A 23,249-nucleotide genomic window follows, 5' to 3' on the forward strand; every position below is an offset into this window, starting at 1 on the left:
CTCTGCTCAGCAGGGAGCCTGCTCCCCCACCCCCGCCTGCCTCTCTGCCTACCTGTGATCTCTGTCTGTTAAATAAATAAATAAATAAATCTTTTAAAAAAATGAAAATGTTACTTCCTCCAGAAAGTGCGTTGGAGGTGGGCTCTCTCTCCTCTGAGCTCTGACTGTACTTGTGGCCTGTCTAACATCACGATTCGCTCTTTCTCTTGTGTTGGGTATCTAGTCTAGTAAGTCAGTCTGTCCCACAAACCAGGAGCTTTAAGGGCAGGGGCTGGGGTGTCCTTAGCACCCAACACAGGGTCGGGTACATGGGAGGCATTCAGGGTCAGCTTGCTGGTCAAGGGAATAAGTGAACATATGGATGGAGGAAAGGGTACAGAGAAGAATTAAATGAGTCCTTATGGGCATAAATAAAGAGGAGAGGGAAAGAGGAAGTGATGTGTCAATGAGTGGATCAGTATAAGCTCTGTAAGAGCCAGGGCCTTTTAGCTCTCATGCTTACTGCTATAATAACCCCAGAACCCACTCGCTCAGTATTCGGTGCAGGAATGAGCAGACAAACAATATTTGAGCAAATTAATAAGGGAACATGGCAGCTTTGGCAGAAAAGGAGAGAACCCCACAGATTCATTTCCAGGGAGTCTATGTGATCTCCCCACTCCTTCCCCAGCCTACCCCCAATCTGCCTACTCTCCCTTCCCAGGTGAAGAATGGGACAAGCCGATAGGGAAGTGTGGGGTCACCTCTCAAGTTCTTGATGAAGTCATCTAGTTTCATCTTGCGTTCAGCCTTGACGCTGGGACTGTACATGTCGGTATTGAGGAGGATGATAGCAAAAGCGAGGATGAAGATGGTGTCTGGGTTTCGGAACTGGCGCACGAGGGCTGGGTTACACACACAATACCGCTGGCTGCAGGGCGGGATCATGGCCAAGGTTAGTCACCAGTAAGCTTCACCTACCCACCATCCCTTCCCCCCGCCCCACCTATCCAGTCTGGTGCCCCCCAGCCTTCTCCCCCAAGAAACATCCCCAAGCCTTTTGGGCATGACTTCTTCCCTCGGTTTCCCCATGACTAGCATGTAAAAATCACTACCACTACCTTTTATGGAGCTCTGCTAGGGGACTTAGGTATACTGTTTCATGGAATCCTACCAGAAGCCTGCAAGGTAGTGATTGGAAGCCCCATTTTACAGAGGAAGTAATGAGACCCAAAGCGAAGAGGTAAACTGCCCAAGGGGAAAGAGCTGGCAAAGGGTGAAGACAAGATGAAAATCCAGATCTTTCTGACTTTAAGGCAAATCCTTCTCCCATTATGAGCAACAAGCTCTCTGTCATTCTTCTGTTTCTCTGCTACATACCCCTGAAGTGTTGGGGCCAGGATTTCTATCCAGGTCTGCCTAATTCCCAAAGCATCAAAGGTAGAGGATAAGAGTTAAGGGCACTGGGTCATGGAGGCAAACACACTTGAGTTCAAATCCTGGCTCCACCTCTTACTCATTGTATGACCCTGAACAAGTTACTTCACCCCCTAAACTTCCGATTTCTTATCTGCAACATGGGGATAATAATAAAAGCACCTACCTCATTGGGTTGTTATGAGTATTTGGTGAAATAATCATACAAAGTGCCTAGTTCAGCACCTGCTATCTGGTGAGGACTCGACAAGTGTTAGCTGAGGCTGCTGTTGTCGTCAACGACTGGATGCCCACATCTCAGGTGCTGAGCTAGATGCTCTAGGTACACTACATCTGATCCTCACAACTGCACAACTTCCTGGCAAGATAGGACTTACAATTTCCATTTTCTGGTGTGAGGAAAGTCTGAGGTTCAGAGAGGTGACTTGGAGACACAGACTCCACTGCCCCCTGGAAAGAGGTTAAGGGCAGTTTTGGGAGTGGGAGACAGGCACACCTGAAGGCTTCGATGAGTCGCTCCACTTTCTGGGCCTCGCCTTGAACCCGGATGTGGGATTGGAACTTCCGGAGTGCATCATCCAGATCCATGGAGGAGAAGTCCATCTCGTCCACCACACAGCTGTGGAACAAAGAAGTGGGTATGGCACTCTCAAATCCTCTGTAGAAAACCTCTGACCTATCCTGACCTGCCCGAATGGACAAACACCCCTACTGCCAGACTTCCAAAATCTGGACCCATGGCCCTAGCAAGTACTTACAAGGATGGAATGTTCGAAATGGAATCCCTCCCGGAAAAATCAAGGCCAGACACATGGTTACTAAGGGTCCTTTCCATTGACCCACTCTTTTCAGAGACAGGAAAACTGAGGCCCACAGCAGGTCAGAGGACAAACAGGGCCACCCAGAAGACTTGTAGAAATAGGGCCAAGAGAGATCAGACCTTTTTGAAGTACAGGGGCATGGGAGCAGGAAGGTCTCTTCATCCTGTTTTGTAAAATTTATCCACGCAAAAAGGACCAGCTGCCCACTTCCTCCCTCCTGCCCTCCTTTTCCAGGAATCCCTGGCCCAGTCTGCCCCATCCTGGGGTCCTCACTCCAACACATCTCTGTTGAACTGCTTCTGCCGGTTCCCTAGGAATTCCCCTATCATCTGCCGGCTCAGGCCTTTCCGTTCCAGGATAAAGTGAGCCACTCCCACCGGTGTGTCTGACAGGAAGCCCCGCTCGATCAGATACTGGATGCCCTTCTCTGGCTTCCTGCAGAAAGAGGGGAGGTAGATGAGATGACTATCCTCTGAGAACTCGGTCCTCTCTCCCACTACTTGAACTAATTTGGGGTCCAATCACAGCCTCAAAGAACCAAGGAAGTTGAATACATAATTTGGTCCAATCCCTTCACAGATGTGAAAACTGAGGCCCAAGGAGAGGAAGCCGCTCTCACAGAGCTTCCAAACTCCAAGGTATCCTCAACCCAACTATCTCCTCCATGGGAGCCACACTACGATGGAAAGAAAATTAAGAACTAATGAGAGGCCGCTCTATGCCAGGAGCTTCCATACCCCTAGCAAGCACAGAGGAGTCCTGGGAAAAGGCGTGAGCTCCAGGCTATGCCCTTCTTTCCCAGTCACAGACCCTCTGAATAGGAAAGCGAAGAGGTTACCTTGTCTGCATCTCACATTCCACCCAGACAAGGTATTACCCAGCCTCTGTGGGTGGTTCAACAGACAAGATACTCCCCACTTTCCACGAGGCCAAATCTGGGTCTGAACTATCCTATATTCAGAACCCCAGAGCCTTAGGCCTCCACGAGGCTGGAATTTGGAAGGGACTTTGGTGCCACCAGAGTCTCAAGTCCATTACTTACAAGTTGTATGAGTCAGGACAACTCCTTTTTACTTCTCCAAGCCTCAATCCCTTCTCTATAAAACAGGGACACTACTTCCCACTTTACTGAGCTATTGCGAGAAGTAAATACAGGTGACGGCATCTACTAAGCTATAAAGACATAGGGCATCCATTTTCTCTTCCTTTTCTGACCAAATGTCACGCTTCCACCCCGCTCCTAGGCACCTGGCACAAAACCAGGCATCTGGAAAGAGCTTGGTCATGGTCACGGACTACTCCAGCACCCCACGCTGCCCCTCAGTGCCTCTGATATACACCCTGCTAAGAGATGGAAGCCCTGAAGCCCAAGGAAGGAACACACCTTGCCTAGGGCTGCACACACAGTTTGGCCAAAGTCAGGTTAGGGGTCCAGGGCTCCTGGGACTCAGAACGGGGCTCTTGATACATTATATCACCTCCTCACCGAAAAGGGAATGTGGGGGAACTGAGGTTCAGAACCTATCCCTATAGATAGCAAACTGGGGCCCAGAGAAGGAAGCTTCCTGCCCCAAGTCCCACAACCAGTCAGAGGCAGTATTAGGACTAGAGCTGCTTCTGAAAGAGGGTGTGTGTGTGTGTGTGTGTGTGTGTGTGTGTGTGTGAGACTAGAGCTGCTTCTGAAAGAGGGTGTGTGTGTGTGTGTGTGTGTGTGTGTGTGTGTGTGTGGTGGGGAGGGCTTTCTATTCTGCCACCCCGCTGCCCAGGCCAGGGAGAAAGCCCATCCACAAAATGAGAGAGGACAGCGGAAACAGGAGCTCTGCTTAGAGTCCAGCCCCTGTGGTCCGAGCGCTCCTGACAGGATAGGTAGGGGGTGAGGAGGCAGGAGAAGGGGGCACATACTTATTGAACAGGTTGAGGCCAATTCTGTAGTGCCGCCTCTGCACCACGTCGTTGTTAAAGGCTGGCGAGTCCCAGCTGTGCCTCGTCTCCCGCTGGTAAGTCTGCTTGCACAGGCCTGTGGCTGGAGGCTCCCTCAGGCTGTCCCTCGAAGAGGAGCCAGAGCTGCAGTTGATGGTCTCATTGGAATTGCTGGAGCTCTCAAGGCTCTCATTATCTCCACCATCAGAGTTCTCGCCTGCTGCCTCGCACTTCCCCAACCTCCGACCCCCAGCCACACCACTGGGCCCAGTACCACTGTTGGGGGCTGGTGGCAGGGGCCCTGGCGGGGCTGGGGCTGGGCCCTCTGGGGCTGGGTAGTGGCGGTGTGGGATTGGGGCCCTGCCTGGTGGCCCCTTGTGCTTCAGGGTCCCATGGGGGCTGCAGCCATCAGCCTCATACACCAGCTGGCGGTGGACAGAGCCGCGATCTGAGCGGTCACTCAGGTCCACGGAGCTGTCACTAGGAGGCTCAATGGTAAGCAGGGGGAGGTGGGCGGCCCGCAGCCGGAAATCCCGGCACTCCAAGCACCCAGGACCCCTGCGAGTGCCTTCCTCACGGGCACCATCTTCCCGGGTCCCTGGTGGCACTGGTGGAGGAACTGGTGGGAGAGGGGCTGGTGCCCAGAACTCGGGCCGGCCCTGGGGTGGGGGCTCTGTGCTGGGCAGTCGCTCAGGGGATGGTGGGGGAACTGGGTCATCCAAGTAGAGGGGAAGATCACTGAAGGATGTGGCCGAGCTGTCCTCTTGCTGTTCCTTTGACTCCCGCTTCTCCAGCTGGGCTGACCCTGGCTCCTCAGACATGGGCCCTGATGGGTGGCAGTTCAGGGCCTCATCAATGGATTCAGCCAGAGACTTTACCTGTGTGGGTGGAAAGGGGAAGGGGGGAAGGGGGAAAGGGAGAGAATGGAAGGAAAGATGAAGGGAAGGCGGGTGGGGTGGTGCAAGGGAGGAAAGAGGGAGGGAGGAAGGGTTAGAGGGAGGGAGGGAAGGAGGGAGGGAGGGAAAAAGGGGAAATCTTCCTAGTGGGTCAGCCAAGAAGAAGTGGGTCCCCTCCCCCACCTCCACAGGTTCTCTGCAGTTATAAAACAACTCCCAGGGAGCCATTGTGAGCTCACAGGAGCTGGGTAATGGCGACAAGTTCTCTTCTCAGAAATCTCAGTATCTCCTTCATGTCCCTATAGACCAAGCCAAATGCTATCTCCTCCCTGATTCAATCCCTATTTCTTGCCTCTGCCATCCCCCAGGGTAAACCAAAATCTCGGCTTCCTCTGGGCTCCCAGAGCCCTCCGTCTGGTTCTGTCTTAGGAAATCCATATATTTATTATTTGAGATCCAAACCATGGCTGGTAATTCAGCTTCTCTGTGGTATCCAGTCTCCATCTACACCCTTGTATACCACACTGTCCCAGACGTGGTCTGTGGAACCAACAGTATATGGCAGAAGGGATGGGATGTCACTTCCAGGATTAGGTTACAAAAGACTACAGATTCCTTCCTGAGAACTCCTGTTCACTCTTCTCTCTCTCTCTCTCTCTCTCTCTCTCAGACCCCTTGTTCTGGGGGGAAGCCACACCATGAGCAGCCCTATGGAGATGTCCACATTGTGAGCATCTGTAAAGTGAGTGACCTTGGAAGCAGACCCATCAGCCCCAGTCAAGTCTTCAGAGACTGTGGTCTGAACCTACAGCCTGATGGCAGCCTCATAAGAGACCCTAGTCTCTCATAAGAGCCTCCTAGTCACCAGCCAGAGTCACCAGCCAAGCCACTCCCGGCCCTCAGAAACTGCATGAAGGAATAAATGTTTCTTGTTTAAGCTCAGTCTTAAAGTTCAGTTTTAAGCTACTAAACTTGGCATCATTTGATATGCAGCAATGTAACTAATACACGTAACTAACACACTTCTCCATTGGATGTAGACAGCACTGACAGCTGGGCCAAGGCCTGGTTCCTCATAGGATCATATGTGATCCCGTAACCCCCATTCTCCCCTTGAGGGCTGGGTCCAGGTCCGGCTTCCCTCTTTTCAGCTCAGCTCAACACACTTGACACAGAAGAGGTATTCAATTAAATGTCTGTTGTATGAATGGATGAATGATTTCGATCTTCCCTTTAATACTTCTTTCCTTCCCCCTATATATACCCTCTCCAGGGATAGCCCAGGGGTTACTTCTAGCTCCAGGGAAGCCCATTCTGGCTGATGGCAGGGCCAGATCACGGAGATTAGAGAAAAATGATTTCTTCTCTTACAAGGCTTCATTCATTCATTCTTTCATTCAAATAATCTCTGCCAAATACCTCCTTGGTTTTAGGAAGGAAACTAGCATGTACTTAGCAGCCACCATGCATAAGTGCTATCATGTATATTTCCTAGCTGAAGTGACTCTTCACACCAGCTTTAAAAGGAAGGTTTTACCTGTTTTATTGATCATGTTTCAGTGAGGTTAAGCAAGTTGCTGAAGATCACACCTCTGGGAGATGGCAGAACTGGGATTTGCACCTGAATGGCTCCACAGACTATACCCTTGAGCTCAGAATGATCTCCTTCCACCACCACAGCCTATTACATTCCCGCCATACCGTGTTTTTGCCAATGCATTGCCTGGGCAAGCAACACCCTCCCAACAGTCTTTAACTTGCTAAATATTATCTGTCTGGTAAGGCCCAGCTCCCAGCACTATTTTCCCAAAGAAGCTTTCTCTGGTCATCCCAAAAGAAAGTTTCTTTTCCCTCCTCTGGGTTCCCATGGTACTCTAGGTGGTCCTTCCTCATGGCTCGGAGCCCACTCTGTTTCAGGGGACAGTCAGGCACACATGTCTGCTGTTTTCTACTGGCTTCGGAGAGCCTTAAGAACAAGGACCCTGGACAGCTCTCATCTGTTTCCATCAAGATGCCCAGCCCAGAGCCTGGTCCCTAGCAAGTGTGGTATAAGAGAAAGGGCGCAGAGTTTGAAACAAGACAGCCGAGTTCCACTCCAGTTTGGATAAGTCCCTTTGCCTCTCGGGGATTTGGAGCCTCAGTCTCCTTCTTTGTAAAACTGGGAAACCACCACCACCACCCCTGCCCCCTCCCCTGGTCTCGCCGGGGTCTCGCACACACAGCTTGTGGCACGGAGTAGGAGCTCATCACCTGTTGGTTACGCCTGAACTCGATAGTGGGTCACATTCCAGAGAGTGGGAACATACATTTTCTTTGTGTTCTCCATGCCTAGATTTTTAACTTGCTTGTTTTAACGAACTGATTTTTCCATCTGGCCAAATCTTTCTCCTCAATCTCACAGCCCCTCCTCAAACACTCGCCAGGCAACTCCTTTCAGTACGGAACATAGGTAAAGAGGCATAGGAGTAGCTAGGGCATGGGGATGGGGAGGAAAGGCCCTTTTCCAGGGATACTGACCTGTTTGGAGAAGGAGTCCTCGAGCTCTGTGATATCATTAGAAAACTCTCCAGATGTGGTGACGGAGCTTCCCCCACCATCGATGCCCCCTCCACAGGAGCCTCCATAGGGGAGCCCTCGTTCAAGCCGGTGGCTCCGGGCACCAGCCATGGCACCCTCGTCCAGCGAGGCAGGCTTGCCCTCGAAGTACGCGGGGTTCTGTGCCTTCTCGTACTCCTCGAAGGAGAACTGCATCCTCATGTTGGAAAGGATGATGCGGCGGGACATGCGGCTCTCTGAAGCCGAGCTGCGGAGCCGCTCAAAGTTCTTGTTCATGCGGTACTGGCGAAAGGCTGTCTGGATGGTCCTGGCAGCCCTGCGGCTCAGGAAGGAGCCCCCATACTTCCTCTCCAGCATTTCCACCTAGCAGGGGAGGGTCGAGGGGAACAAGGTCAGAAACTCACACCAGCCTCATTCATCTCCCTGAGCCTCAACCACATACCACCCCCTCCTCCCCTCTCACCCCTGGCCCCAAGTCACAGCTAACTGCCTAGAGCTGCCTGGACACGCCAGGCTGGGCTCTGTGTGGTGTCCTCATTTTAATCTCCGATAGCACTTGGCACATGAGGCTGGATGGTGGTTTTCTTTCTTATTTACAAGAGGTAGAGGCCCATTATTCCAAAAAAGTTAGAAAAAAAAAACCCAGAGAAGCCAAAAACGGTGAGAAAATAAGAAGTAAATTGAGAGCCAGAAGGAGGAAAGGAAAGAGGAAGAGAGAGGAAGGAGAGAGAGAGGGAGGAAGGGAGGGGGGAGTGGGGAGAGAGGGAAAGAAAGAAAGAAGGAAAGAAGAGAGAAAGGAATATCGGTTTGCCTAAAGTCCCGATATGTAGGAATAACCACAATTAACATTTTGGTATATGTCCTTCCAGGTTTTCTTTTTCCCCCTATATACACGGCGTTTTGTGCCCCCCAGCCTTTTTTTTTTTTAAAGCTAAATGATATCCTGTGTGATATATGTGATATACTATAGCACAGTCTTCTGAAAGTGTCAATGGGTGTGTGTGCTTCTCCTATTAGATTTTTGGAGGACTGGGTCCAGGTCTCATTTATCTTTATGTTTCCAGTGCAGGCTTGGAGCTCAGTCAATGTTTGTTGAGTGAACAGGAGACTCGGCGGATGGGTGGTGAATGAGTGGGTAAGTCCCCAGTAGGGCGAAGGATCCCAGAGCTAGTCTCCCATTCTGGGCTCCCTATCCCTCCCTGGATACCACCCTCAAGTATCCCTCTTTGGGAATCCCTCTCTTGGTTCTCTCACACCACCACTCCCCCTCCCAGCTCCCATTCCCAGCCAGAGCCATCTCCTCTGCACCTTCTTGTCCTGCAGGTCCGTGGAGAGTTCATAGCTGTCCGACAGGGCCTTGGTGCGCTTTATCTCCTCCTCCTCCTGCTTCCTCAGGGCGACACTGGCTGGCTGGAGGCGAGCTCGCTGAGCCCAGGGAAGGCCCACCCCAGCTGGGGGGCCCCCCATGTGGCTGCTGGTGGGGGGCAGCTGGCTCAGCCGGTAGGGGGGTTGGCTCCCAGGACTATCAACCGCTGTGCTCAGGTCACTGCCTGGGGCTTCACCCTCCACACTGTGGGGATGAGATAAGATGAACCAGGATGTGGGACCAGGAGATGGGCCTGCTCAGCCAGACTGAATGTGGGTGGACCAGATCCCTTCCCACAACCCCATCCTCCCCAGCTTCCTCACAGACATAGGAACTCCAACATTTAAAGGCCAGAGGGGAGGTCTACCCCCACCCCAAGCTGCCCTTGGCAGTCCCTTCCCTGCAGGCCCTCTTGACTTCACAGCCTTACCATGATTGCCCTTCTGCCCCACCGCTCACAGCTCCAGCTGCTTAGACTCCTTTACCTCAAAGCTGGGTCTTCTCACAGGCTTGTCCTGGTTCCTACTCACCCCTCACACATGGTCCACCATGGCCACATCCCCTCACAGCCTTACCACAGACCAATTTCCTCCCAGTCTTGTCCACTCAAGTCCCTTTTTCTAATAGTCCTGGCCCCTAACAACTCCATCCCCAAACCTTTCTTCCCCTGACAGACCAGTTCCTTCACAGCGCCCCCTCCCCACCGCAGGCCCCTTCCCCTCTTAGCTCCAGCCCCCTCCTGGCTCTGTCCTCAACACCGTTTGCTGCAGTTTCCCTCCCAGCCTGATCCCCCAGCACCACCGCAGATCAGCCCTGACGCCAAGCCTGGGGCCCACTCCTGAATCATCTGCCTCCAGACTTACCCCTCCCCTGCCCAGCCCTGTCTGCTACAGCCCTGTCCCTGCCCTCTGCTGCCTGGACACTGGCCTGGCCAGTTCCCAGGGTTCCTTGGCTGCAAGGGCTCAGGCTCCGAGACAGAGAGAGGCACCTCCCATTCAGCATCCTCACAGGTAAAGAGCTGCCCTGCGGGGCAACTTCTTTTTCCTCCTCATGGCCTCCTCTGTTCAGCTGGGGGAGGGGGAGGCAAAAGTCTTGAGGTCGAAGACTGGCAGGAGCGGGGCACGGGGCCTTGCCCGCCCTGGTTACCCAGAGCTGTTGTTCCGCCAGACTTGCTCCCATGGTGCCATGACAACAAGGCTGCCAGGGAACCCAGGTGGCGACAGCGCCCAGGCGCCCTGAGCCTAGCAGGCAAGGTGAGGAGCCACAGAGGTGAGGGTAATGAGGAGGGGGGCCGGGAGGGGAGGGACAGGTGGGTGAGGCATGGGGGCTGTGGGGGGAGTGGGTGTGTTGGAGCCCAGAGAATGTTCTGGTTTGGGCAGGCACATGGTTGAGGGGGCGCTTAGCTGGAAAGGTTTAAGGGGCCACTCCCCAAGCCCTACTTGGCAGAGGCCAGGGCGCAGGGCAGGGCAAGCTGGGGTGGATGTAAGGGGACTCCCTACCCCTGTAAGAACTTCAGCTGGATCAGACCTGCCAGCCTTGTGGGAGAGCACTTCGAGTTGGGGGCTGGGTACAGTGGGGGAGGCAGCACCCACTCACCCTGCTGGGTCCCGGGCTGCAGGAGTAGAGCTCAGCTCCACCTTAGAGGACCCCCTCCCTGCCCACCATTCATCCTCCACCCTCCCAACGTCATGCTATAACAATGCCAGGAACAAGGCAGAAGCAGACTGGGGAGCTGCCCTCTACCCCAAATCCTCTCTCTTCCTGGGCTTCAGGGGTTGTGTACTCCCACTTCAGGCGTCAGACCTAGTCTAGCCCCCCCAACCCCCCGCCAGCACAGGCATCTAAGATGCTCCTCAGGACTGAAGCATCCTGCTCATCAACCTTTCAAACCTCTCCCTCTCAGCATAGAGCTTAAACCCAGTTTTGAGCCAATTGTCTCCTCTGTTCGTGAACCATCTGTAGCTCCCGATGCCCACAAGAGATAGCCCAAGTTTCTTATTCTGGCACCTGAGGCTTCTCAAAGACACAATAGCTAATGCTTATGAAGAACTTAGCACATCAGGCACAGTTCTTCCCACTTCACATTTAATAATCTGTTTATTCTTCAAAACAACCCTATAAGATAGGTATTGTGATTTAATCTTCATTTTATACATCAAGAAACTGAGGCCCAGAGAGATTAAGTGACTTATCAATGGTCACACAGCTCCTAATATTAGAGTCAGGATTCAAATCCAGGCAGTCTGACTCCAGAGCTCACGCCCTTAAACATTCAGCCAGACTGCAGGAGGAGCTGCCAGCCTCCCATCCTCTCCACCTTTCCCTTCAGCCTGGCCCAGATCCTGTTTCTCCCAAATACTCCTCTGCTTTCCACCTCCCAAACTGCTCATTCAGTACCTTCCACCTGGAATGCAGTCCCTATCATCTCTGCCATCTGCAATCCGAGAAATCCCCCCACACCCTACTTCTATCAAGATTCAGGTCATATGCCACCACTAAGAAGCCCTCCTGAAGCCCGCCTCCAGCCAGAAATTATTGCTGATCCTGTTCAGAGCTCCCACACACAGCACATGTCTGTCCTTCTTTTTATGGTGCAGGTTAGCTTTGGCAAAGCGTGACAGCTATTTGTGTTCATGACTCCCAGAATCCCAGCACAGGAAGAGAATTTGGTAATCTCCTAGCCAGCACCAAGCACAAGGCCTGGAACAGAAGAGCTCGATAAAACTGCTGGAGTGAAGGAGTCAATGAATAAGCTCCAGTGGCTGTGCTGATAAATCCCCCATCCCCAGCCTTGACCTCCGCCCACCAGTGTCCTCTTCCAATCCATTCTCCATCCTGTGGCCAGAGAGAGCCCTCCAATGTACAGATCTGACCATTTTGCTCTCCCACTAAAACCTTCCCAGGGCTCATCTGAACTCATTCAATGAACAACAGTTGAGCATTTTCAGTATGCCAGGCCCAGTGCTGGGTGCTCGGAATATATATAATTATAGAATATAACATATAATAGTGAACAAGACACATAAATGTGTTCCCTAGGGGAGGTGACATTCTAGCGGGAGAAGCAGACTATAAATACATACTATCATTGCAGGTAGAGATAAGTGCTAGGAAGGAAAATACGGCAGAGTGGTCAAACGCACTGTTTTCGACATCGCGGTTGGGGAAGGTCTTTTTGAAGAAATGGCATAGAAGCGGAGCCCCGATGGAAGTGAGGGAGTGAGTTGTGTGGTCACCTGAGGCCAAAGGAGTCCAGACAGAAGGTAGAGCCAGCACAAAGATGTTGAGGTAGAGCAATGCCTGGCATGTTTCAGAAACAGCAAGAAAGCCAGTGTAGCTAGAGTGGAGTGAATGAGGGGAGAGTGAGAAGAGGTAAAGTTAGAGGAGGAATGGGAGCCAAATCATGAAGGGCATTGAGCCCGCGATAAAGACTTCGACTTTTGCTCTGATTGAGATGAACAGAAGAGGGACGTGATCTACCTTAGGCTTTACAGGGATCAACTTTTGGGCGATAACCTCTAACTACCTCAGCAGAGCTGTGGATGGCTCTCCTGATCTGACCCCTCCCTCATATACCTTCTGCCCCATGACTTCAATCTGACTACTTCCTGCTCACCCTTCAACAGTTAGCTCAGGTGCGCCCTTTCATGCCTACCTGCCCCCTCCACACGGCTTGGCTTACAGGTCCTTCCTCTGCTGCCACAGGGCCCTAGAGTCACCCCATCCCTAGGGGAAGAGCATCAATGAGCTGACTGAATCCTTGAAACTTATGGCAGACCCCATTAGCCCCGTGTTATAGATGAGGACACAGAGGCTGAGAGAGGTAATATAAACTTGCTTAAGGTCACATGGCCTATTAAATGAGAAAGTCAGAATGCAGACACAGGGCCTAGGCTGTCTTTGCATGACATCTCGTTGCCTCTCGCCACTTCTGGCTCCGTGCTGCCCCTCTGGCTCTCTGCTCGTTGGCAATTCTTCCCTTCAGAGCTGGCCCCTAACTTTGATTGCAAAGGAAAGAGGGGCAGGGAGGTCAGGCTGTCAGTGCAGTCTCCTCAAGAGGGCCTGGCAAAAAGGACAGTGCTTGAGGGTGTCCTTCCTGATATCATACATATTGCTGAAAAAACCGGACCTGGGGATACGAAGTCCCTTTACTCAGGGCCCCCAAAACACTGAGGGGTATGCTGATCACATGGAAAATCTCTCTCTCTCTCATATGCACACATGCACACACATGGACACACACATACACGCACGATATGTGCATTAAAAAGCTGGGAAGCCCAGCTTCAGGTCTTGACTGCCATTTAGCAGCTTTGTGAGCCTGACCACGTCACTTTACCTCCCTGCACTTGTTTCTCATCTGTGCAGGGCTAGAGGGAAATGCAATTCCTTCTTCGGATTCCTGGACTTCAGAAAGGGCCTGGGAGACCACCCCCGCTGCCCCGCTCTGGACTTCTCCCAGCCTGGAGCAAAGAACACAAGGACACACACACACGTGCCTGTGTGCACTGTCTTCTGGGCGATTCTGTGGGAGAAACTGAGGAGCATCCTCTGCAGCAGGGCGGGGGGTTGGGGGGGGAATAAACCACGTTACACAAATAACCACAGTACAAAACTGAAAGTTCTCAAGGCTGGGGAACAGAGGAAGTGTTGGGGGAGCTCAGGAGAGAGATTCCTTCTGCTTGGGGGTGGCTGAGCAGAATAAAAATAAACTCACACTTGCAGCACCTTCCCTGTGTCAGGCATTTTCCACACATTATTTAATCTGCATGACAAACGTGAAGGAAGAATTAGGATTCCTATTTTGCAAGTGAGGAAAAAGACTCTGAGGGGGAAAGTTATCTGCCAGAGGTCTCAGAGAGAGCAAGTGGCAGAACAAGAATCCAAAGCCCAGAGCCTGGACTAGTTCCCCTGCAGCTTTAAAGGCTTCCCTGGGGAGGAAGCATTGACCAGGACCTTGCCTCGGAGGAGCTGGTAGAAGTGAGTGAGTGACCTTGTGAGCCAAGGCACTAAGATGGGGAAAGGCAGGACATTCTGTAAGGATTTAGGGTAGCATGGGCATTGACTCTCCCCGATGCTGCTCCTAATGGGAGATCGCTCTCTCTCTCCTTCCCTTTATTGGTGCTGCCCAGAGCGAGGCAGCCAGCAGGGGACAGGATCCGGATGCAGTTGCCATGGAAACGAATGGGGGCTGTCGCTATGGATACCATAAGATGAGGGCAAGAGGAAGCTAGGGATGCTGAGGACTATCCCCATGACAACTTAGGCTGGAAGGGGCGGGACCGGAAGTGGGAGACAAAAAAACAAGAGGAGAAGATCACCGCACCCAGATGAGAGCAGAGGCTTGGGGCTTTGGAGGAAGACCCTGTCAGGGATATGGGACACAGGGGTGGGTGGGGCAGAGGAGCGGAGGGACCCCAATCACCTCCATCTCCTTTGATGGTTCTTCTGCAAGCTGTTTCTCCTACCCAATCCCAGTGCCCTGGAGATTCCAAACCTGAGGCCAGCCCCGCTTGGCACAGGGGCTGACAGGGGAGGGGGCCACCAAAGGGGCTGACTAGGGAGACAGCAGGCAAATGTGGGCTTGGGGGTGCACAGACCTGGGTTTGAATCCCAGCTCTACTGCTTTGCAGCTCTAAAAAGAATTGCTGTCATTTACGGAGTACCTACTTTTGGCTAGGCCTAGCAACTCTGCTAGGTCCAGGTTGTTCTCCCTGAAGGAGATAATAGATGAGGAAAATGAAATGCAGAGGGATGAGTAACTTGCCCAAAGTCTCAAAGCTCAGCAGTGGTAGAGCCAGGAGTCAAATCAACGCTCCTGCTCTTACCCCTGTGCCCCCACCCCTCGACACTGAACCCCCCCTCCCAGGTCTGATCTGTATTCTCCAGCTCCCTGTGCCTGCCCACAGTGACATGCGGAGGGCAGAGGCTGGGTAAATATCTGTGGAGTGGGAGAAGCAGCAACCCAGGAGGAAGCAGGAAATACTGAGGTTAAATGGAAGAAGGGCCTGACTTCGAGAAGAGTGAGTCATGGGTTTAACTGGTCACAGGGAGAAGAAGCCACAGAACAGGGATGGGCTTTATGAACCATCCAATCCCTGAGATCCAAACTAAGGCCCACATAGTCAAAGTGACGTGTCCAGGGTCGTGAAGAATGAGAACCCAAATCTCCTACCTTCCAGGCCAGTGTCCCCGCTTTTGGTTTGAGCAGCCCCTTGAATCTGTCCAGCTCCCCCCAACCCCTTTGAGCTCACAGACAACAGCTGGGCAACAGCAGGTAACTTGCACCTGCTAGGCTAGTGAGCCCGGTGCCCTTGCTTATACTCTTCCTTGGTTTCTCCTGCCCAGGATGGCCTCCCTCTCCCCTTGGCCGCAGACCTCATCTGCATCTTTCAGCACTCTGAGCATGTGCGCCCTCCCAGAGAATTAATTCTGACTCATTCTGCGCCCCCCCCAACACACACACAACTGGACAGGGTCAACTACTCCCCACTCTGCATCTTGTGCATGCTCACGTCACGCTCACATCACGGGTGGTCCTTACCGGCAGCTAACTTGTGATAAGTGTCCCTCCCCTTCCCTGCTCCTGTCTCCCAATGGCAGTGGCTGATACGAGTCATCTCTGTGGGCCCTGCAAGCCCAGGCCAGGGCACAGCACACGGCACATGCTCAGCAGCCACTTCAGTCCCCTAAGACAAGTGACTGTTGTGCATGTCTGAGTATGTGTGACCATCCTGCCCGAAGACTGTCTCCCTAAAAGCCATGGCCCCACATGCTCAAAAGCCACCCACACACAGTCTCATGATTATCTCTACCAGGCAGACACAGAGAGTCTGCCAGGCACAGAAGGTCGGCCCCTCGCACAATCAACCTCACACACATACTCGGGATTCCTCACACCCAGCCTCACACAATCACATACCCTTAGATACGTAACAACGCACAGTCTCTTACTACTGACCCACCCACCCGCCACACATAAGGACACGCACACGTAGATGCAGGCATACACATTTCCCTCACAGCTGACGGAAACCCTCCCCCTTCCTGTGGCACAGGCTCTCGGCCAATTCCATTGCCTACACAGGTGTCCACACCTCCTTGGCTTCCACAGTGATCGCCTGACCTTTATCTGGCCTCTGCCTCCATTTCATTGAACCCCCACCTCCACCCTACCTCCAGTCAGATAAAGGGTAGAATGGTATCTTCATCCACAGGTCATCTAGTCTCCCACACCCCTGGAGACCAGCTAGGCAGAACAACCTACACACCATTCCCCAGCATAACCCTGGAGCTCCCCGCCAGGGTTTCCTCCAGGCTGTGCCTGTCTCCTGTGATGCCTCTTCATGTCTGCCACCCATTCAAACCCTTCTCAGCCTTCCACTCTTTGGACCTCCTCCTCCAGCAAGCCCTCCCTGACACTACCACCCTCCTCAGCCCATCCTGACACACTCCCTCCTCTTTGGGCCAGGAACCAATTTTGCTCAACAGTGAAGCCATATCTACTCTTATCATTTCTACCCCTCACACCCTGCCTCTTTTTCCAAAGGAATTCTCACCTCCCGTGGGAGATGGAGAACTCAAGGAGAACAGAGCCACTGTCTTCTTTTGGAGCCCTCACAGTATTTAGCTTAAAGCCTCATCGGGACACCTGGGGTAGCTCAGCCGGTTAAGCATCTGCCTTCGGCTCAGGTCATGATCCCAGGGTCCTGGGATCAAGTCCTGCATCCGACTCCTTGCTCAGGGGGGAGCCTACTTCTCCCTCTGCCTGCAGCTTTCCTTCTCTCTGACAAATAAATAAATAAAACCGTTAAAAAAATAATAAAGCCTTGCCCACAGTTAGGTGTTCAAGCAATGCCTTCTGGAAGAGTAAAGGAGGGAAAAGAGGAAGAGAGAGAGGGAAGGACAGAGGAAAGGCCAGAGAGAGCTGAGAAATAAATTAGAATTTGAATGAATAAGTGAGTAGATGAGTTGAGTGGCTGAATGAGGGAATAAGGTGAGCCTCTGTGAAAAGGACGGGACCAATGTGATGGGGATGCCGAAGGGAGGGCTGAAAGAAAGGAGAGGAGGCACTCTCACATGGGCCCTAATCACACTTGCCCCACTGTGCACCAGACCCTGTGCTGGGCTCCTTGTGTTTCCTTGCTAATCTTCACAATAACCCACAGAGGTAGATATATTCTCACTGCGCTCAGGAGGAAGATGAAGCTCAAGGAGAAGAAAATACTTGCTCAAGATTACACGGGCAGTAAGTGAGAGAGCCGGAAGGTAAGCTCAGATTTGTTCAATGCCAAAGGCTTAGAAAGGGAAATCTGGGGGGGGGGGTATGAACCCACTTGGGGGTCTCCTGACTTTGCTCCATAATGTGAAGACACATTATGGAAGGTGTGGGTCCTACAGTCCCTAAAGGATACCTTCCACCCTCCTGCCAACAGCCTCCAGGGAGTCTTAGACCCAGCTTCTGGAAGGTGCAGGAAATATTTAGCGTCATTGCATCTGGAGGAAACGGCTTAGATTCAGAGATCCCTAAAGTTGTAGAATCAGAACCTTGAAAGTACAGAATCAAGGACTCTTAAACCATCACAGAGTATTAAAACCATAACATCAGAAGCTTTTTAAAATAATAGAATCATGAAATCTTTTAAAATAATAGAATCATGAAATCCACAGGATTGGAGACTCCCCAAATCAGTGTTGTTGTAGAAATAGAAACCACAGAATTGTATGGAATGTGTCATTGAATTGTCGTATTTTAAATGCGTGCAATTATACTTCCTTAAAATTGTTGCACATGAGATCGACAGAATGTTGGAGCTGGAGGAGCCCTTGGAGAGCCTCTGACCCAACCCCTCTCCTCCTTTCACACATGGCAGAGGTGGGGAACTAGGTAGCAGAGGGGCCAAGCAGCATGTCCGGGCTGGCCTCAGGTTGACCGGCTGGAGAAGGCAGCTGGCTTGCCCCGGGTGAGTGAGAGCACCACACCATTCATTCGTGCCTGCCTCTAGGGTGTTGACAATAACCAACAATCAAACCCTATTCTCTCTCCCAGGTCCTGTCCCCAGCCCTGGATAGGAAAGAAGGTAAAGCCCTGGTGGGAATGAGGAGAGGGAGGTGGGGGTAGGGTGGAACATACATCAGACAGAGAGAAGAGATCAGCTTTTATTGATGGAAATTCTTTTGTACACAGCGACACACGCACTCTGAAAGGCCTTTTCCTCCTGATCATATTTACAGAGCACTATGGGAGTGGCAGAGGGCATGGGACGAGGCCTTCAAGCGGCGGAGGAGATGCCGGCAATGGCCGCAGCGAGGGAACGAGCAACAGGAAACTAGGCAGGCTGGGTCCCGCCCCCGTCTGGTCCTCTGAGCCCTAGGCACCCTGCATCTCTGTTTGTGCTCACAGAGGACAGAGGTAGGTCCTTGGGATGTCATTTGGAGACCTCTCCAGGAGTGGCAGGCTCCAGGGTGCCTGGGAAATGGGGTGCGGGTGCGGGAGGGTCCAGGTTCCAAGCTCCAAGCTCCAAGCTCTGCTGCTCCCATATTTTAGTCAGACCTAGGGCTCCAGCCTTTATAATTCGGGGGCTGGAGTCCAGGGGAAACAGCAGTAGGGGTGTGTGGGAATTCCAAGGAAGTGGGTGAGGAAGGGGCACGATGCTTGCCCATCCTGAAGCAGGGACAGGGTCCCATAGGGGATAGCGGGCGGGGGGTGGGGGGAGCTGGTTAAGGCTTTTGCTTCTGCATAGAAAATGACCCTTGTCCTCTCAGTTACCGAGAGGAGGGACTACTGCACTCGGAGGCCGGACAGCAGAACTGATGAGCGTCTTCCTCTTCCTCTTCCTCAGTCTCCTCCTCCTCCTCCTCTTCCCTGGGGCCAGGAAGGGCAGGGTAGAGGCCACAGGCGGGCGGGTGACAGAGAGAGGCAGAGGCATTAGTTTGCAGAGCAGGGGAGATACATGAACGGCTTTGGAACCAGGGTGGTGGGCTAGGAGTGGGGTCTGAATGGGTAGGCCAGCATGACAGCTTACCTAGGGCCATGCCCAACTCAAGTCTCCAAGGAGCCTGCAACAGCCCTCCCCCACACCCAGGCTGGGCTCGGTTAAGGTCACGCCCAGAGTATACCAATTCCATTTCAGACCTGACAGGTGCCCAACATTTATTTGAATAGAAATAGCAGCAACCGGCTTGGTGCTGGGTCTTTGCAGACATCATCTCATTTAACCACTGCAACAACACGGCAACATTTTAGAGATGAGGGAATTGAAACTCAGAGAGGTTGAGATAATCTGCCCAAGGTCACGTAGCTGGGTGAGTGGTAGAGTTAGGATTTCAGCCCGGAGTTCTCAGAGCTCCAAGTCTCAGACTCATCCCACTGGGTCCTTTAGGTGAACTTGGCACAACCGCTAGAAATCCGCCCTGCCCTTGAAAGACAAAGATTTGTATTTCCTGGAGGCTCAGGGTCAGGGAAATTGGTGATGTCAGAAATGGAGTGTGGAAAGCCCACAGCTTTGGAAGCAAACAGACCTGGGTTCCAACGCCAGCTCTGTAAGTGCTTCCAGGCTATGTGCCCCAGGCATGCTATTGCCCCTCTGAAGCCTCAGTGTTCTCATCTGTAAAAATGGGGCTCATAATGCCAACCCCACAGGACTGTTGCAAGGACTGGAACATACATTAAGTGCCTGGCAAATAGGAGCAACAGGAACATGGTGGTGGTTACTGTTAACTGCTCGTGAACGGAATCTATTTGCCAAGGTGGCCATTGGCACCTGCGCAGAAGTGCAAAGGTGGTGGGGGGGGGGTAGGGAAGACGGTGCAGGAACAAGCTCCTGGCCCCAGGGTATTGTACACAGGCACCAGGGGCCAGTCTGTGCATGGCAGTCCCTGGAGCCAGGCTACAATTTCGTGGCATGGACGGACAAACACTAGGGCTCAGGAGGTCCAGCTACTTTGGGAACGGAAAGGCTGATTTTCTGGAGATAGCTAATGAAACAGTATCGCCCCGCTCCCAGACCCCTTGGCTCAAGGGAGGCAGGAAGTATGGAAGCCAGGAAACTGGAGGATTGGGAAGAGATGAGAAGGGAGGAGGACAGGGACAGGCAAGGGAAGGCACTGCTGTCCACCAGACAGGCAGACGAGCCCACACACATACACAGGTAACACACATACTTGCACGCAGGCACCTGAGCACACATGCACCCCCTCTTCGTACTCAAAGTTCCCTATAACACATTGTTCCACAGTCACTGAGTCAGCAGAACCACGTGAAGCAGAACTCAAGCCTGGGGCAAGCCACTCGCCCTTTCTGCGTCTCCCATTCCTCATCTAGAAAAGGAGCAAATGCCACACCTCTCAAGGCTATCAGGAAGGACAAGTGATCTTCCAGTCCCACCGCTCACTCCCCTCGCATTCAGGTCAGGCCTCTGACACCGCTCATCCTGATCTTGCCATCCCCTCCTGATTTCTTCCCTCTACCCTTTTGGACCCATTAGCCTTCCTAATAGAGTCTGCAAGTAAAAATCTCTTGCATGTCTCTGCTTAGACGCCCACCTTGGCTCCCCATCGCTTCCTGGATAAAAGGTCAGACTCTCCAAGTTGGCATTCAAGGCTCCGCCACCATATGGCTTCACCTGCTCTTCCTTGTCTGGTAGAGAAAACATGGGCTTTAGAGTTCCCCAGACCTGGATAGGAATATCAGCCCCACCTCCTACCAGCTGGGTGACCTTGGGTCCACTTCTATACTTCTCTAGGACTTATGTTCCTCATCTACAAAGTGAGAAAATACCCATTCTGCAGGGTATGGTGGAATTAAATGGGGTCAAGTATGTCAAGCACCTGCCACAGGGTATGTTTGGGGCTTCATATACAGTAACTCTTATTATTACTGTCATTATTAGTGACTCACTTCATGCTCAGCCTTCATCAAACCAGTTCGTTCATTACTCCATTAGGATGGCCAGCTTCTTCACACCTCCATGCCTTTGCTGACTCTGTTTCTTCCTTCTGCACATATCTTCTGCTACTGAGATCCCATCTGAACATGATGGCCCCGTTTAAATGCTGCTTCTTGCAGGAAGTCCTCCGTGACTCACAAGGAGAAGTATTCCTTGCTTCCTCTTAGCTCCCCCATCCCTGCCCTTGGTGGTTGCTCCAAACTCCACTGAAGCATTTCTTTCACCAGCCCCCTCAACGCCCTTGTCTTTGCCCCCACTACCCCTGCTCTGCCTCTCTGTGAGAAAGAGAGGGCCCCTATACTATTTAAGGCTGGCCCCTCCACTCGGGCTCTGGGCCCACCCCTGCTACCTCCTCCACAACTACCATCCCCTCTCTCTCCCGTGTTTCAACCTCTCTCTCTCTCTCTCTCTTTCTGTTGCCTCCTTCTTACCAACATTTATAGAAGCTCAAGTCTCTCCCATCTGGGAATAAAAACCCTCTATCTGCCCCCACATCTCCCTCTAGCAATCACTGTCCCTCTCTCCTCTTCACAGCTAAGCTTCTTGAGAAATTCATTTCCACTGGCCATCTCCACTTCAGTACCTCCCACGAGCTCTCCAACCCACTGCAATCTGCCTCGTGCGCCCACCCTGCCACCAAAACTGTTCTTAGCCAGGTCGCCGAGGACCTCCTAGTGGTTAAAGCCAATAGACTCTCTCCCACCCTCATCTTCCTTCCCCCGGCTGTAACATTTGCCACTCTTAACAAGCCCCTCCTTCGTGCGCGGATGGCTCCTGCCTTCCTCTGCTTCCGTGAGCCCACTCCCTGCTGGTTTTCCTCCTACTTCTCTGACCACCCCCATCTCCTCTTCCTCTCCCCATCTCTTATGCGTTGGTTCCTCTTCCCCAGTCCTGCTCTGGCCCTCTTCTCTTTCATTCCACACCCTTTGTCAGCAGTCCCACTCCATGGCCTAACTTCAGGGATGGCTTAGGCCCCCTCCCTCATCTCTGTCTCTGTCTCATGGATCTCTCTCTTGGGTCTCAGACCCATCAAGCCTAATGCTTGCAGAAAGCTCCACCAGGGTGGCCTTTACGGCCTTCAGAGCTCATGGTGACCTCAAGCTCAGCATCTTACTACTGCAAACCTGTCTTCTGCATTTTGCACCTTAATGAAAAGCACCACCTTCCACCCAGTGGCCCAAGTGCAGAACACACCTGGGAGCTACGCTAGATTCTTCCTGCTCCCTTAACAAGTCAGTCACCAAATTCTGCCGATTCCACCTCCTCATCTTCTACTCCTCTCACTCCCTGTTGGTTCTTTCTCCAATCATACTAGTCTCCCTGCTGTCCCTCAAACATGACCTGCACATGCTTATCTCAGGGCCTTTGCGCTCCACGTTCCTTCTGTCTGGAACATCGTCCCCCAGAGAGATGTGGCACCAGACACATTCTATATATTTTGTTGTTTATTTATCTATTATTCATCTCACCCACTGTAAGATCCATCAGGACCAGCATCTGTTCTGTTAAGTGCTGTATTCCCAATGCCCAGCGTCTGGCACTCAAGAAATATTCGTTGAATGCATGACTCCATTGCCAGACCCGAACACTAAAACTCACTGTGAATTCCAACCTCTGTCATCTCCACTCCCTCCCATCCCCACTATTTATTCAGCCTGCTACTCCAGTTCTCTCTTCCTCCCAATCACCTCTCAAATGCATCTTCTCTGCTCTGTCCCCAAGGCTGCTACCTTAGCTTCTCTCTCTCCTGAATTACCACAGCAGCCTCCTCCCTAGTTTCCCTTCCTCTAAAAAGGCTCTTTGACGTGTCACTTTGTCTACTCAAGATCTGCTCCTGGCTCCCTAGCTGCCTACCATGAAGAAGGAAGCCTGACTGTTCCCAGAGAGCTGTTTGAGGCAGGTCTAAGCTCCGCCCCCTCCCACATTTGATTTCACCATCCCTCACCCCTGGGCCTTTGTATGCTCTCCTAGAGCATCCTCCCCGACCCCTAGCTCTCCAGATCTTTAGGGACCTTGAATGACTGACTCAAACATCACTTTCTTTAGGAAACAACGTGACTCACAACCCAGACATAAATCCTCTCCAAAGTCCATAGAGAGAGAAGTGTCCTCAGTGTCGCTCTGGGATCTCCAAGAACCAAGGAGGCTGGAAGCTAGTAACCACCAAGGACACTGAGTGCTGGGTAAGTATTAATAGAGGTTCCCTTTTCCTCTTGCAGTTACCCTGGATTCATGTCCCTGTGGCCCTCTGCGAATGCCAGCTCATCCTTGTCTCCTCCCTTCCCTTCATCTTCCATTGAGTCTATCTCATTAATAACTCTCAAAG

General features: G+C 52.3%; 1 protein-coding gene across 1 annotated transcript in view; it reads right to left on the reverse strand.

Moving 5' to 3' along the window:
- IQSEC2 (IQ motif and Sec7 domain ArfGEF 2) overlaps nucleotides 1-23,249 on the reverse strand; it is a 76,239-nt gene that overhangs the window by 9,893 nt on the left and 43,097 nt on the right. The window contains 6 exon segments of the mRNA XM_045995006.1: nucleotides 744-910; nucleotides 1,913-2,035; nucleotides 2,511-2,672; nucleotides 4,140-5,035; nucleotides 7,571-7,972; nucleotides 8,918-9,179. Coding sequence (XP_045850962.1) covers nucleotides 744-910; nucleotides 1,913-2,035; nucleotides 2,511-2,672; nucleotides 4,140-5,035; nucleotides 7,571-7,972; nucleotides 8,918-9,179 — 2,012 coding nt within the window.

This window comes from Meles meles, chromosome X (genome assembly GCF_922984935.1).
Source record: "Meles meles chromosome X, mMelMel3.1 paternal haplotype, whole genome shotgun sequence".
NCBI lineage: Eukaryota > Metazoa > Chordata > Mammalia > Carnivora > Mustelidae > Meles > Meles meles.